Source organism: Meleagris gallopavo, chromosome 6 (genome assembly GCF_905368555.1).
Source record: "Meleagris gallopavo chromosome 6, MGAL_WU_HG_1.1, whole genome shotgun sequence".
Classification (NCBI taxonomy): Eukaryota; Metazoa; Chordata; class Aves; order Galliformes; family Phasianidae; genus Meleagris; species Meleagris gallopavo.
This window is the reverse complement of record NC_139409.1, coordinates 42149733-42166535: the sequence shown is the minus strand read 5'-3', so window position 1 is coordinate 42166535 and position 16803 is coordinate 42149733. Positions and strand designations below refer to the sequence as shown.

General features: G+C 44.2%; 2 protein-coding genes across 6 annotated transcripts in view; one reads left to right on the top strand and one right to left on the bottom strand.

Annotated features, from left to right (window-relative positions):
• The first annotated feature begins 3632 nt into the window (after nucleotides 1-3632).
• Nucleotides 3633-9418, top strand: CCR9 (C-C motif chemokine receptor 9). The gene is made up of 3 exons (XM_010712952.4): nucleotides 3633-4386; nucleotides 6559-6618; nucleotides 6941-9418. The coding sequence occupies exons 2-3, from the start codon at nucleotides 6601-6603 to the stop codon at nucleotides 8102-8104; spliced, it is 1182 nt and encodes a 393-aa protein (XP_010711254.1). The 5' UTR covers nucleotides 3633-4386; nucleotides 6559-6600; the 3' UTR covers nucleotides 8105-9418.
• A 2377-nt stretch (nucleotides 9419-11795) lies between these two features.
• FYCO1 (FYVE and coiled-coil domain autophagy adaptor 1) overlaps nucleotides 11796-16803 on the bottom strand; it is a 35164-nt gene continuing 30156 nt past the window's right edge. For all 5 annotated transcript variants that reach the window (XM_085226490.1, XM_085226491.1, XM_085226492.1 and 2 more), the window contains 3 exons: nucleotides 15977-16187; nucleotides 15421-15530; nucleotides 11796-15025 (listed from right to left, as the gene is read on the bottom strand). In XM_085226490.1, the coding sequence (XP_085082616.1) occupies nucleotides 14950-15025; nucleotides 15421-15530; nucleotides 15977-16187 (397 nt within the window). In that variant the 3' untranslated portion in view covers nucleotides 11796-14949. The remainder of the gene's footprint in view (nucleotides 15026-15420; nucleotides 15531-15976; nucleotides 16188-16803) is intronic.

The window sequence follows — 16803 nt, the reverse complement described above, 5'->3', positions numbered from 1 at the left end:
TTTCTTTAGCTCACTGTGGTGCCTTTGAAGATACTGCTGGGGAGAACATTTTGGGAAGGTTTCTATGTTGTCAAGAAAAATGCTCATTTTATATGCAGGTTGTCTGCTGGATGATGTGATTTTAGGAAATGGCACTCCATCTGTAAATGGGGCTCTTCCTTCCCTCTCCCCACCTCTCTCCTACAACAGAGGGAGTTTCACAAGCTTTGTATCTCATAACCACACTGTGGCTTAATGAGCAGGTGAAGGATGCAGTTGAATCTGTGATGAATTGCAAAATGAGCTGGCCCTACAGCCAATGCAGCCACAGATGTAACTTTACTTTCAGTATTGCTCACTCCTTTTATCTGGGAGTTCACAATTGCTTTTTTCAGTGGGTAAAAGGGTGATGACCTCTTATAAAAGTTACACTACAAATAGGAAGATAATAGATTATTTGTGGTGTTCTGGGTTACAGCATCTAGCTCCCTGAAAAAGAATTAGTGGAGCTGGGAGCAAGCAGCCAAATGTGGGAGAAGTGTAGGCTGATGCAACCACATACCTACACCTAGAGATCCAGCTGACCTGAAGATAGAATCATAAGATGGTTTGGATTGGAAGGGTTATTTAAAGACCATCTCATTCCTTACGCTCACAATGCTAGATACTTTACTGACATTTTCTGGTGTTTTACTTGTTTTACTTTTTTAATGTTTGGGGTTCAAAAGCTTATGGCTGTATTTCAGAAGATAACTTTTCCCAGAGGACTATATGAGCTCCTGCCAATTTCAGAATCATGCAGTCTGAGCATTACTGTGGGACACACGAGGTCTCTCAGCAAGTGAATATTTCATAATGTGACAGGGCTATCAGATTTAGGACAAAGCCCCTTCAGGTTCACCTCACCTCTATACCTTCCAGAGTCTTGCATGAAGGCTGAATGTAATGGTGTAGTACCAAAGGAAGCCAAAGACCTGTACTTTGTCCCAGTGAAAGTAATTCTCTAAAGAAGGGGAAAGAAAAAAACCGACACAAATCAGTATTTTGATGTGCCCTCCTCCCTGATATGAGATCTTAAACAGCTGTGAGTGTGAAGAATCTAACTCATAATTTTGGTTATTCTGATCCCTAACTGCATCAAGGCACCAATGTGCTGAGGCCCACAGCATCCAATGGCAAGGTGTGCTGGCAGTCATGGTGCCTGCTTTGCTGGAGGATGCTCTCACCTACAGGCTGAATGTTTTGTCTCCTGGAAATATTCACCTCAGCACTGCACTGACTGAGAGCCCTCCTTCATAGCACTGCTGGGAGGTAGGCCAGTGAGTCAGGGATTTCCGTGGGGATCCTTTAATTAGCCTTTCTCTGGTCTGCTTTCTTTGCCACCAAGTCTTCCATGGGTTTTAGCAGTAACCTTGCTAAGAGGAATGGTTTTATGATGCTTTGTAGGACACTAAGAAGACTGCACCTTCTTCTTCACCCTTATAAGTATGTCTGACATTGGTCAGCTTGCAGTCATAGCCGGCTGTTGCTGCTCCCCTGGCATTTCTCTGCAGCTAGCTTCAAACAGCTGGTCTTGGCATGGACTTCTCTGAGACTTGGCCTGTTTTTTTCAGCTGAATGCTATCTTGTTGACATTCTAGCGCTCCAAACTACTAAGAAATGCTTCTCAGGGGTTAAAAGTTTAGGCAGAGGCAGAGGAGTGCAGTTTTGAGTAAGTGTTGAGAAAGTGGTGACAACCAAAGTGACTCAAGTGCCTTTTGAACTCAGTTCTCAGCTAAGGAGTCTCATGTTTCTACGTTAAGCTTAAATAGAAAGAAGGTAGAGACTTTTTGGACATGGTAAAGGTTGCTTTTTGGTGATGGTGCTTTTGACAGCCACAGCCCAGACATTATTCCCATTCAGCTTGACTGGTCTGAGTATAGGAAGAGTGATAAAGAGCACCAGAGTGATCGTCAGCCACGGGAAAAATCACCTATCTCATGGCACCCACAGTGGCAGCTTACCCTACTCTCGGTCTGAACTGAGCTGGAACTGCCATAGAATACCCTTAGTTGAAGGGGACCCATAAGGATCATTGAATCCAACTCCTGGCTCCTCATGGCACCACCCAAAAATTGGACCATATGACTGAGAGTGCTGTCCAGATGTTTCTTGAACTCAGTACCGTGACTGCTGCCCTGGGGAGCCTGGATGTTTAATGCATTCACAGGACGGAGTGAGTAGTTTCTGGAGCACCAGCAGGTTGTATCTGGGATCGGAGTCACAGAACAGCAGCCTGCACTTCCACCTGCAACTGGGTTAGTGAGGAAAGTGGTGAAAACAGGATGCACCCTCAACAAGGAGGTCATAAACATGTCAAAAATTGACATCTAACTCACAAACAAGTCTGATCATTTTAATTACTCTGTGCTCATGGCAGAGGCCAGAAGCAGACACATGCTGTATGGGAAGCTCCACAGGAACATGGCACAGCTGCTGGCCAGAGGACACCTATCGCACCAAGAGCCAGTTCTGGCCACAGCCTCCCATAAACAGACCAAGCAAGGCACAGGGGAAAATCAGTATTTTTTTCCAGAGGGGTGTGTGTATTTCAATTCAGATTCAGTGCGAGCACAGCACAGTTTTGGCTATGAAAAATGAAACTTTGAGGTCAGCCCCAGAAGAGGGTGTAACCCCAAGCTATGTTCTATTTCTGCAAAATCTTTCCAGCACTGATGAGCGTATCAAGCTGAGCACATATCTGTTGCTAATATGTGGGATAAACAGGGAGTTAAAAGCTCTCTACCAAGTTGTGTCTTAAATTAAACACCGTAGAGTTAGAAGACGTAAGAAATGCTAGTGGTCTTTATTTCCCACTTACGTTAAACAAACAAAAATTCTGCAATTCAAGTTCTTTTGGCAGGAGTGAAAGCAATATGTTTGCGAGGAAAGCAGTGGTTCTCAATTTCATAATGATATGAACTGAAGGGAAATTACAGGATTTGCTTTGAGGCTCATTATGTGTGGACAGCACTAAGTGTGGGTATGAACAGGGTACGCGATTGGACAGAAATGTGGCAAGATGTGTAATGTTCAAGCTATTATGGCCCAGTTCCCACTGTGGTGGACAAAAAATGTCATTTTTGCAATAACAATAAATGGAGCATGGCAGGAAAAAAATAACCGACTGGATTAACAACAGCCCATGCTCTGGTCTCTGAAATTTAAGATTTAAGATTTTTTCCCTGGTCCTGTTTGCTTCTCTGAGGGGTTTCATCTCCCAGCTACAAACTAGCCAAGCACTTTGCCTGATTTTAACGCACATCGTGTATGGTTGGAAATCCCTATCCTTGCCCTCTTCCTTCCAGTGATGGAAGAACAGTGGGGCAGGTTTTGCTGCTGAGCAGAAGGCATTAGCAGCACTGGGTGCTTCCCTGTGGCTGCACTTGGTCCTGAGGCCACAATGATGGCAGTGTTGAAGGATGATACCAATGACAGCTGAGTTCAGCCCAGAGTCTGTCCCAGTTGTTGCTGTTCTCTTAATTACTGGCTGGTAATTAGAGCTGGACCTCAATGGCATTGTGGAAATTTTGCTGGGGATGAGTGAAACCAGCATCAGCCGTACAGCAGTTCAGCAAAGATCGGGGTGTTTGGGCTTCCCAAAGAGAAGGGAATATAAATGTGATTTGCATGCCAGCTTGCAGAGAACAAGACACACGATGTGCAGTTTCATGCATTTATCCACCACTTATCCCTTCTTTCCTCATCAGAATTTCTGTGCGCTCTCACACAAGGTGTGCCACACAGAGGGATCCAGCTGTTACCTGCAGTCCTGCTTTATGCTTCCCTGATTTCACAAAGTGACTCTGCACCCTCCAGCACACACCAAGCCGCCCTGCTGCATTCAGACACATCTTCTGGATCCACTCAGATGCCACTGGCAAGTGGCACTATATCACTGAGTGTTCGTGGCCAAGGGCCAACTCAGAGTGAGAAGAATGGGACCCAGCTCCTCACTCCCTGGGCGCACCGGTGGCTCCCTGGGAGACCCTGTTCTTTTTTGGGTGATTGTTTTTTTCATTGGGATGTGACCATACTGGCAGCAGCCCCTGCTTTTTTTGGTGCATCTCAGCTGGAAATAGTGATAAAAGAGCCATCTCCCCTTTGTTATTGAAGGTGCTTACCAGAAAAGTCAACAGCAAAAAAACAAAACAATAAAAAAATAAAACAAAAAAAAAACAAAAAAAACCCATCTGTGTTTGAGCCATCTAAACCATGCAAACCACAGAGAGAGCAGCCGCTCACAGGTTTGATTGGGCCTGGGTCTAGGAGCACACACCCAACGCAGCCTACAAAGCCTGGGGCTCAGCGAGGCTGCACAGAGCAGGGCGTGCAGCGGTGTGGCCGACCTCCCCGCAGCGACCACCGGTGAGTGCCCTACTTTCAGCCAACTCGCTTTCCTCAGTGGACAGGAATCTGTGTTACAAACAGGCTCTTTAATTTGGAAAAGTAGCCAGTGACCTGGCGAAGTTAGGATGGATCTTTTCTATTGCAACAGAGATGAGTAGGAGATAACGCAGTTATTTTGCTCCCAGATTGACTCCAACCAACCAGCTCTGGCAGCAGATGCCAGAGCAACATTTTGGAAACAAGGCCTTGGGATGGCATCTTGTTCCCTGCACTCACCAATGCACAGTGAGCTCTTAGAGCTTATTTCTTGAGGTCTGGCTTGGTCATGGGTGGTTTTGGTGAAATCTCCCAATTCTGCAATGAAATCTGGATGTGCTGAGGAACTCTGAAGCCTGCAGCAAGTAGGAGGTCACTGCAGGAGAAAATCAAGTGCTTGCTGTAGCATCTGAATGGCCATTATGCCCCAAACCAAATGACTGCTACTATTAATATAACCTCTGGCAAGCACAGCGGCAAAACCCCAGTGAGAGGCCACTGCTGTGGTTAGCACAGTGCTTCTTCTGCCTTGAAGCTGACTTCACAATGCTTTGCTTCTCAAACAGTATAAACCCAGCTCGATTCCCCACTGCCTCTGCATTTACTGTGATGTGAGTGAGCCTGTGTGCTGCAACATGGCTGGAGCCAGGTGGGGACAGGAATGGGATGGGGATGGGGATGGGGGCTTTGCCATGTGCGACAGGGATGAGAACATTTTTCACCAGTTAACGCAGCCCTTCCCATCATCATTCGCATGTACAAAGCTACAGCTGGTCTATTTCTATGTCTTAATATTTAAATGTACGTGTTACAGATGCGTTTCTTTTCAGCCTCTTTTGCTGGTGTGAATTCTGAACCACACAGCTCGTTGTTATGCTTTGGCCATGTACTTTCCATGGCAAGCTGCTTTGGATAGATGGCAAACAACATATAGCTTGAGCTTTACACTTCAAAAATTGTGCATCAGGGCATGGATGACATTGTTCCATTGATATCTGTAATTGACTCTCCAGGGGCCAACATAATCCTCCATGTAGTTCTGTGTCTTGATAGAAAATTCAAGAAACAATGAGCACACACTTGTGGCTATTTTTATTTCTTCAATCTCCTCTCAGTGCTCTGCGCTGAGACTACCGTTCTTTCATTGAAAAGAACTTGTGCTGCAAACCTCATTCCATACTCACTGAAGGTACTGCATGGAGACAGAAATAAAAGGCTTGGTCCCCAGTTTGTGTTTTCAGTATCCAAAAACAGCCACTTTACATTTTGGACCAAATTCCAAAACCTCACAAATATTTGCTGCAAACATCCTATGCTGGACAGTGCACAGCCAACATGAGTGCAGGATGCGGAGGTGACCCGCTTGCTGCATCAGCTCCTGCCCCAGTTAACACTGGGGACAGTACTTTTGGCTGGTGCATGGGAGAAACCCAAGAGAAAGCACCTGAATGTGGGCTGTTCCCCCAGGGAAAGGCTGAGCTCAGTGGTGGCTGTGTGACCTGGCTCATTTGACTTTTGTGACGGCTCCTGTACAAAGCAATCTGCAGCAAAAAACAGGCTTTCTAGTGTCTGGGGGCATAACAAGCTGCTGTGAGGGGCCCAGCGAGGAGCATGGCAGCCCACAGATAGGAGATGCTGCAGGGAGAGTGCAGGGGATGCAAATAGTTTAGCGCTGCAAGCCACCCCTAGAAGGCAGGTGCTTTTCCTTGCCAGTTGCTAGACAGCTCGTGAGAGACGTTAAACATTCTCATGAAGTTATGGCGCTTTCAGATGGCTTTCTTTTTTGATGTGCGCACTGGGGACTGTACATCTTATTAAAAATGAAATCACACTGACCCTAGTAAGTCAAAGGGTGTAATCAGCACAGCAGCAGAGAGAAGCTGAAGGCCTAATTTACCCTTAGTTTTTCCTGCATTAAGGATCTTTTCTGCCCATCTTTTAGCAAAATGGAAACATCTCAGAGACATTGGTTTCTGCTTGGTTTGCCCATCTATCAGCCAGACACATCTAAGAGGGTTAAAAAGCTTCAGTTCAGAAAGCTAGCTGAGAATCCCACTGAGGTTTAATATTAAAATAAAAGAATTGAAGATGAGTCACAGTCCTATTTCAGAGCCATTTCAAATTGTTTGTTCTGCTGCCATCTTTTCATTCCAGATTGCATTATCTCCTTCGACACAAAGGAAAAATTGAGTAAAGATGGCACTTGCAAGCACAGTGAGTACACACAAATGTTGCTATGTAATCTCATTTTTTCCTTCCCCCAAAATCAGTTTTCTACTCCGAAGAGCCAGTTGTGCTGCCCCACCATAACAGTGTTACAAAGCTTTCTTCCCCATGTCTTTCTGAGTCTGGATTTTTTTATATATTTGAATCTTCTCCTGGGCGTGGGTGCATTACAAGGCCATCTGAAACTCACTGTTTTGCTGATAGCTCTTCCCTACTAAAATGGGTGATGCTGGGGATCTTAAGCTACATCTGGTGAATTTATGCTCTCATGGGCCACCTCAATGTGAATTTACCCAGTGTCCCACCACAGGTTCCCCACACTGGCAAGACCAGCCTGGATTACTACAGGAATGACAGCGCAGGGCTGTCTGTCATTGGGAACCTCGCCAACGACACAGAGCTCATGTGTGACAGGAGGCAGGTCTGGCAGTTTGCTCGAGCCTTCTTGCCCGTGTTTTTCTGGCTCATCTTCTTTGTGGGCACGGTGGGAAATGCCTTGGTCGTTCTCATCTACTGCAAATACCGCTTCAGGAGGAGCATGATGGACCGCTACCTGCTGCACTTAGCTGTTGCAGATCTGCTCCTCCTTTTCACCCTTCCTTTCTGGGCCACGGCTGCCTCCAGTGGATGGATCTTCAGAAATTTCATGTGCAAAGTGGTCAATAGCATGTATAAGATCAACTTCTACAGCTGCATCTTGTTTCTAACATGCATCAGTTTTGACAGGTACATCACCATTGTTCAAGCAACAAAAGCTAAATCTTCCAAGCAAAGGCGGATCCTGCGCAGCAAACTTGTGTGCTTGGCTGTCTGGCTGGCATCTGTCAGCCTGTGCCTCCCTGAGATAATGTACAGCCAGAGCAAGCAGATCGGTGCTGTGACGGTGTGCAAAATGACATACCCGCCCAACGTTGGCACGGCCTTCAGAGTTGCTGTCCTGGCTCTGAAGGTCACTATAGGCTTCTTCCTCCCGCTTTTGGTTGTGGTTATTTGCTACACCCTGATCATCCACACCCTTCTCCAAGCCAAAAGATGCCAAAAGCAGAAGTCATTAAAGATCATCACCATGATCATCACTGCCTTTCTTCTCTCTCAGTTCCCATACAACATTGTTTTGCTGATCAAGACCATCAACATGTACACCGGGGCGGTGTACAGCTGCCAGACCATCAATGGGCTGGACATTGGGCTGCAGGTCACCCAGAGCATCGCCTTCCTCCACAGTTGCCTCAACCCCTTCCTCTATGTCTTTGCTGGGGAACGTTTTAGGATGGCACTGGTCAGGATGGTGCGGAGCACTGGCCGCTATTGGCCTGGAGGCCAGGAGCAGTGCTCCTCCTTGGGTGACAGCCAGGAGCACAGCTCCAACTGGTCCTTTGCCATGCTGGGGCGGCGGCGGGTGAGGAACTCACTCACCCTCAGCACCCATTTGGCCTCCTCTGTTGTTCCTGCCTCATGCCAAGTCTTTGTGTAAGCCAGTGTCTCTTGAGGGTTATCAAGCATGTCCTTTCAGACATCACTCCTGCACCCCAAAGATTGCCTTGGTTGTGTCCAGGACTAAGCAGGGACACTGAGGGCCCTACATGTGCTTCCTTTGTGCCCTGCCAAGCCAGACCAGGCCTCACTCACATAGGGAAGTGAAACCTTCAGCACCACGCAGCAAAATGGAGCCAGGCATGTTGTGAGCCGAGCTGACAAAGGATAAGAGCTATCTCTGAGGCAGCTCTTAGAACCCATCCATTGCTCAAAACACAGCCCAAATAGCAAGCCTCTCAGAAAAGCCATAAGCATCATGCAAGGATGAACCACACTTCCATCCATGGGAAGTGGTGAGAAGGAGCTGGGCCCTCACTGCAGGACGGCTCCATGATAACTCGATTTTTGGCCATTGCCTGGTTTCAGAAAGTGAAGGCTGTTTCCTGCACAAATGGACACAATACTGCTTTGTGGGACAGTCAAAGGAAAACTAATATTCTGTACTCACTACAGGATTAAATCCTTCTCCTGTATTTTAGCTCTTCGATGTAGGGTGAGAGCAGGTGCAATGTATTTGCTGCAGTTTTGTATTTCTCTGCATTGACAAGCCACAACTCTCAGTAAGAATTCAAAGCCACTGGATGCTCTGAATTTTCTGTCCCTGAGCACTTAAACCCCAAACCGACAATTCAATAAACCATCAATTACGGCACTTTTGCAAAGACAACAAAAGACGTTTAACCCAGAACTGATGAGACAGAGAGTCATAAAATCTCAAACCTATCGTTAGCAACATTTTGGTTGAGATGCTCCTCTTGGGGCTGGTGGGGTAGAAGGTGCATTTAGGTGGGAGCTGCAGCAAACCTACTAGTTTCTTGGGAACTGCGGATGGGCCAACACTGGCACCATTAGGGCACGGGAGGTCTGCGGCACCACAAGGCTCCCAGCAGTTCCCACCCCAGGCACCCCCAAGCTTATGCTGCTTGTTTTAGTGCCCAGCAGGCTTTCTTGTAAATAACCTATTTTAATAATCTGCTTTGGCGTTAGGTTACTATCAATCATTAAAGCATCTGAGTAAACACCAGTTTTCTGCAAGGCTTGGCATTGCTTTCCTAACTAACACAGTAAATCTGAGTAGATGGGGTTCTACTTTGACATACATTTTTGAGGGTTTTTTATTGTTCTTCATTTTTGCCTTAGAGAAATAAGTGCTGAAAGAGACATGCATTTTTTCCTGTATGTGTAAAGGCGGCGTTTGTGATTTGCATGGAGCTCAAATGGATCAGAAGCTGAAATTCCCTTCAATAAAACACTGTCACGTACACATCCACCGCGGGGATGGACTGGTGGTGTCTTTGCCTACAAGCCCGCTCCATCTTTGCGTTCATACACCCAGCCTGTTTCCTCCCATGTCTGAGGAGAAGCAAATAGCCTCCCTATTTTTGCAATTCCCAGTAACTGACAGCAGACACACAACATAGTGAAGTACATGAGTGAAGCACTCACTCACCCAAATGGGGGGCAATGACATAGGGAAATCCATGCAGCTGCTCTGCCCTGGGAGGTCTGCACACAGGGTAAGCGGAAGACAGCAGGTGTCCCTAAGTTGTCCCCCCCAGATGTCACACGGGAGTGACACACAAAACCACCTCAGCTTCAAATACACACAGCAGACCTAAAAAATCCCCTTCTGATCTTCCACATGCAGGGAAAAGTGTGGAAATGAGGGCCTGGGAAATGACCCCTCTCCACTCCAGCACTGCTCTCAATAGCAATAAAGCAAGAGGACTTACCCTGCTCCCGAAATGCTGTCCTCCTTAAAAACAGCTGTGCAAGCTTCAGCCGCGGAATTCCTGGTGGCTGTGAGCAGTGGACAGCAAAGAGGGACGCCCATGTTTCAGCACACAGGTGAGTGCTGCGCCCTCACTCAGCAGAAGCACAGTGGGAAATTCTCATGCAGGGCTGGCGAGTGAAACTGCTGAGGCTGGTGACACGGCGCTGAACTTTCAGCAGGTCAGGGCACCGGGTCGTCCCCCGGTCATGACATCCCGCTCTGAGTCAGGCAGTGCCTGCAGTGTGCGCTCCCAGCGGGGCTCAGTGCGGAGGTGCTGCTCCTCAGGGGCCTCCTTGCTGTCTGTGTGTCACATCACATTTTGGAGTGTGGCCCCATCCTCGGCTTTTCACCCCTCAGCACCTGCTAAGTGTTACAGTCCAGAGGCCTCAAGCTGAAGACGAGGCACTCCATCTACCAGAGAGCAGAGCAGCACAGCCAGATGCTCCTGAGGCCCTGTGAGTCAGCCAGCTGGGTTTTGCCTCAGTCATCCACAAAAACATCTGTCTGCAGAAAATGAGGTCTCAGTGAAATGACAGGAGGCTTCCGAGAGCCTCAAGTAGGCCAGGAGCCCACTGTCTCATTCCTAGATTCCTCAGACCATGCAAAGCCATGCCATAATGGAGACTGCCGCCAGTAGCACTGAACTGTCATTAATTCCACGTCTCAAAGGCCCCAGAGGTGGCTGTGACCGTCAGGCTGTCACGTAGCATCACAGCAGCCTGTCTGCGGTGTCAGGAGAGGAAGCGAGATGAGAGCTGAGGAGGAAATGCCACTTCCTGCAGACAAACCTGTTCAACCGACAGCAGCTCCCACCTCAAACACAGATGGGGGGTACAGGTACCCTGTACAGGGTACAGGTCCTCTTCCAGGGAGCCGAGCAACTACGGCACAGTGAGGATTGTCACAGCTGCTGCAAACATCGCTTGAAGTCACATAACGTAGTATGGTTGCATTCATCCTGAAACCTGAACTATTGATGTGAGTTTGGTACACGTAAAATCGTCATTTCCAGCTACAACCTGGATCAACACTGTGATGTCACTGCTCAGACACCATAGATTCCATGCCCTTGAGAGCTGTTTTTTTCTGAGCCTGGGCTATAGGAATTTTGAAACCTTGTATTTGGACTGCAAAGTGACAATTCAAGGACTAATGGAGAGTATATCATTGCCCCGTGGCAGTCATACACTTTCACATGGTCCACACAGCAGTGCTGTGCTGGGTGTGCCAAGGTCAATAACTGGGATTGACAGTAGGACACAGGTGGGTTAAAATCCCATGTAAGACAGCATTAGGGCTCAGATCATCTTGCCTTTAGCGTGGAGGATGCATTGCTTAATAAGGCTGAGAACTGATTATTGGAGATTTACACAGAGACTTTCAACAGCTACAGCCTCCCTTTTTGAGCTGCACAGCAGTTTGGATGTATTTGGTCTTTGCTATCATGCTAGGCATGGCTGAGACTTGATTCCAGAGGTGCCTCTGAGCTTCTGCTTACAGCCCCCAGAAGAAATCTACGAGGACACAGAAATAAGCAGCACTGAAAAAAAGAAGTGATGACTGATAGTGGTGGGGCCTCCTGTCCCCATTCCAATGGCTCCAGCAGCTCAGGTTAGCCTACATGGGGCCGAGTCTACAAATGCAAGTAGATGTTCTCCAACCCTTCTAAGGCAAGGAGCAGAGACAATACATAAAGAATGCCTCTCACTCACACAATTATTCAGTATAAATGAACTCAGTCTTATTTTCTAACCTTCTAATTTTTCCTTATTTCCCAACTTTACCAGCCTAGAAATAGATCTGATTTTTCTTCAAGACAAAGCCATCTCTATCAGGCACAAAGCAGACATACACGCTGGATGATAAAGAAGTTTATTTTTTTTAATTCCTGAGGTTATAAAAGGAAAAAAAAAGCATCAAGAAACATTCCAGTACATAACTGTCTACACCTCTGTAACTGCACAGATGCTGGGATACACAAATCTCTTTTTTTCCCCTCGTGGAACGTGAAATTTGATGTGAATGGGTTTGCAATTCTTTGGCAGCTAAAACCAGAAAATGTTTCTGAACAAGTTACAATATAAGTGTCTGAGTATAATTAAAACTATAGTGCAATTTCAATTTTTAAAAAGAGCAAATTCAGGCTTTTGAAGCGGTGCTACTGCTTACCGTGCAAATCTTAGTGATTTCTCATAAAGCAGCATTGAGTAATGCTAAATAAAGGAATTATGTCATTTTCTTAAAATAACTGTATTTTTCCTCTGCATAAATCCCTGCCTAACAGAAAACAAATTACCCTTCCTTATTCTAGCACCCAGAAAAAAACACCCAAGTAGATACGCTAACTTTTTATGCACTCTTTGTATATAAAGGTCACAGGTATGACATCCCCTTAAATCAGTTTTGTGATTGATTTTAAATATTTATCTTAATTGTATTGCAGGGGATGGTCTTTTAACCAAAGGCCCAATGCAACAAAACACCTGAACCTCTGTAGGCAAACAGATTTATCAGCATTGAAGGCACACCTCACATGAACGGGTTCTTTACAAATGAGAATATGAAGCGCTTGAGAGAAGTCTCTTGCACAAACCTATGCTTGTGGGCAGTCCTACACCGGGGCCCGTGACTCCAGCAATAAATGATCTGGGACAGTCACACAACAGCTCTATAACAAGAACATGTTCTTTACTGTGTTCTCTGCACAGCCCCTGAGGTGGAAAAACTCCCTCATCTAGGTGACACAATGGGTTCCTTTACTTGAACAGTTCCTTCCAACAGCTGAGCTCATGTCCACTTGTTGCATCTTTACCTGATGGAATATTTGCTTTTCTGAAACAACTTCTGTGAGAAGCAAACATTAATCTTTTATCTTGAACCTACAGGTTCTTGCTTCTCCTCTTAGTCCTGTTTCAGAGAGCAAAAAAGCCAGGTCTTCCTGTCTCTCATGTGACAGGAAAACCTGAAGAAAAGCTAACAGAAAGACTCAAATGCTAAAAAGAAAGTCATCCAGTGTTTTTATTACCCACCGCCCAAACACAGGTTTTGGCAAACCTCAGGCCTGTCTACATGAAAAACTTGCGTGAAAAAATTTGGCCTACTACATGGAGCCAGTTACTTTAAGAATAAATGGTGCCTTAAAAATATTTGCTATTGAATGAAAAAATCTTAAGAACAAGGACGCAGAGAGGAAATCCAGAGGCAAGCCTGTCAAACGATTCTGACTACAGATAAATACTTCTGAGCAGAGATGTCATATTTTGGCCTAAAACATTTGACAGCATCCCTTTAACTTACATTTGGCATTTTAATAAAGATCTCCTAGTAAGATTAGTATTCTAAGTAAAACAGCAACAAGATGCTCTTAAAAACCACACCTGAAAGCTTAAAGGAAAACTGCAGCAGACTTCAGTAACAGCTGTGTGAAATTGCATAGCAAACGGTATACAGTATCCATTCTTCAGCAATAAATAAACTCTTCTTGCTCAATTAAATATAAACATAGCTTCAACACTGAAATATGCCATAATTCAGAGCAGAGCATTTATGTCTGTATTTGTGTCATTTATTGCCCACTTTGGTTTCTTGTCTCTTTTTCATGCACACAGCCAGGGAAGGGTCTAACTCTTACTGCATCCTGTTACTCAGGAGGAGTAAGGCAGTGCACACCTCTCACCAACTCCTCTGCCCAGCACAGCACATCACATATACTGGGAAGAGGCATTCGAAGAGTAAACCATCCAGGAGCCAAACAGCCTCGTTGAAAAAGCCCCAATTCCAGCTTGGTGCCAACCTGAGTGCAAGTCCTTGTTAGAAAGCCCTGAACGTGCAACTTGAAGTCCAGGTGGACCACGAAAGGCAGTCATTCTTTCACAATCTTCTTCAGGATCAGTGTATTTATACATTGTTAACAACGGAATGAATGATTAGCAACGGTTAGCTTTATCTACAGTATTTTTTTTCCAGAAATTTCCTTATAGCTCAAACTGTTACTGTGTAAATGTCAAACACTGCCTTGCATCCATCTTTTAGCAACCAGCCTTTTGCTGTAGGATCAGATGGAGAGTTCCGTAAGTGCTGGATATGTATTCAATTTCAGATGAATTTCTGGAGACCAATTCAAAACTTATGGCTGCATTCCACATAGTCTACAGAGAGAAAGGACATTGCTGGCCTTCTCAGAGATTGTGCTTTCTTGTGAATGCTGCTGACCAAGGTGCTACAGCAGGAAACAGAAATGCTTCTCTTCCAAGTGTCAAACAGTGAGTAGTACTTTATTCTACAAATTATACACCTGATTCTGCCACTGGTACTCACCAAAAGAGCTGATTTCAGTGGAACAACTTACAGAGTACGAAGTGAAATAAATTGTTGCTTCATGTTTTATTGCTTTGTAACTGGTATTAAAGACCAAAGCATTTATAAAAGCCAGTTAAGACTTACCAAATCTTAGCTCAAAATGTAAAAAAACTCTATAGTTGCTGCTTATAAAACTTGAAAGAGATAAAAAATTCTAGATGAATTACAATATATGTCTGCAAAGATTGAAAGATTGCATAGTTGCTGTTCTGACTGTGAGAGCAGTAGAGCAGAACAAGAAATGGGTATGTTTATTCCTTAGTGAAGAGGTCAACAAAAGTATGTATTTTTATTTGAATTTCCTTTTGAAGGATATTTTTGTAAGAAATGTCATTCAATTTTCAGTAGAGAATTTCAGTTTGCATTTTGTCACTTCCACATTTACTTTTTTCTCCACTGAAAAAAATTTGGCTGGAACATTACTTGCCTTGTTGAATCAAACAAGATGGCTTCTGAGCAATCTGTACACAGTACAGAACCATTAGTGTTTCTAAAAAGGCTTTGTTTTCTAGTGTATACATGCTCTCTATGTGCATTATAGCTATTGCATAGTTTCAAATTCTTCAAATAGTGGTAATCATAATGCTTACATATACATAAATAATAGCTTTCTTACAAATTTAATTAAAAATAACACAGTATATTCAAGGCTATGGAAAATCACTTCCATCATAGATGACAGGTCGCTCAACAGTCAACTGATAAAACACTCTTTTTGAAATAAATCTGTCAAGAAACAAAAGGAAGAAGATGACTGTGTTAGCTGAAATCAACTAGACAGAAAGTCTTAAAAGTTAATTCATTTTACAGTCAGGCAAAAAAATGACTTGTGTTAAAAAGAGATTTTTTTCACAAAGGCTGTCAAGTTTCTTGTTTCAAAGATAACATTTCTGACTATTCTATTTATCTAGTCAGAGGTTGAGACAAACAAGTTAAAGTCTGCTACGGTGGGGAGACGAAAACAAAAAAGAAGAACAAAAACTAAAACTTGAAGATCTTTTGGCAAGCAGGGAGCAATTTCTCACACTTACTTCCAAACAGCAGAGTAACGATACAACTAAACATTTGCATAGCCTGTAAAAGTAAGTTTACTTCACTTTTTACACTCAGGTAGGACCTACCTAGAAAATGTGTTGTCAAATATCAGTGTGTAGATTCCAGAGTTTCTGACTTTCATCTGTCCTCTGATAGTTTCCTTATGAGAATTGCAGCGAGTCATAGGAATAAGAACCTGGAATTCAGTACAAATCATCAATACCCTTAAACACACATCTGACTTCAAGAAATTCAAACAATCCAATCCATTTATCTGTTTCCTTGTAGTCTCTGCTTAAGAGCCTGGCAAGATCAGCCCTAAGCAGCTACAAATCAAGCTATACTGAGGAGGAAGAAAAGAAGAATTTTGCAAGCTTGAGCACTTATTTTTGCTTAATAATAGTGAGTGATGATGAGACTAGTAAAAGCTATAGGGTTTTTCAACTCAACTTTTGCAGGCAATGTTAAATAATTAAAGATGTAGCTCTGCCTCCAGGAAAACATAATTGGAAAAAAGAACTCCTTACAATGCAATAGCAATTAGCACTATTGTGGAAATCAGTTGGGGAGACTATTGAAATATGTTACACTTTCTAAAGCAGTAAAGAAACTAAAGATCCCACAGGGAAATAACAGCCTTACTTTGCACTGATCCAATGGTGTGTCTTCTGATTCTTGGTAGACGACGCTGAAGGAGATGCTTTTAGGGTCTGATGAAAATATCCAACTAATTGTTAGCCCAACCTCTGTAACAGTGATGGGAATGATACTGTAAGTGCTGGATTTGATGAACAATTCTCTGTTGCCTTCCCCAAAATTTATAATCTCCTCCACTGTAAGGGGTAATTTGACCCTGTAAGTGAGAAAAATACAGTCACTTGAAGAGATCCAATCTAATAATTGTGACAAAAATAGTAATCATCATTTTTTATTTTCTGTTTATTCGAGGCAGTCTCCACAGCAACTTTCAACAGGTCTAACCATACGCAGGAAAATTCAGCCCTGGATGAAAGCAAGAACTGTAGAAAAGATGAAAGCACTTTCACTGTTTTAGCAAATATGGATATTATTTATTTATTTCACTTTAACTAGAAAAATCTTTCTTGAATAAAGCTTTTTAGAGCTCCTGTAATTTAAAAATGTCTGCTGCCCTCTACTGTTCCTTTCACACAGAAATGTAAACAGAAATTTGTCAATTTATTGTTCTCATCTAGACATTATTTGTACAGAAAACAGGGATCAAGAGTTCAGAGAGGGCAGAAGGATGGAATGTAAACAACTGCTTTGTCTAGATCCTCTGGAGCTCTTACTGCATGCTCTGTTTTACCCAAATAAGCTGGATAAAAGCTGATTTAATGACCCTCCAATTAAAAAGGAAGTACTTGGCATCTAGGTGATCCTGACTCCTGAAGCATTTTATTAGCCTACTTCATTTTGATATCTATTTCAGACTGAAAGCGGTAGGGACC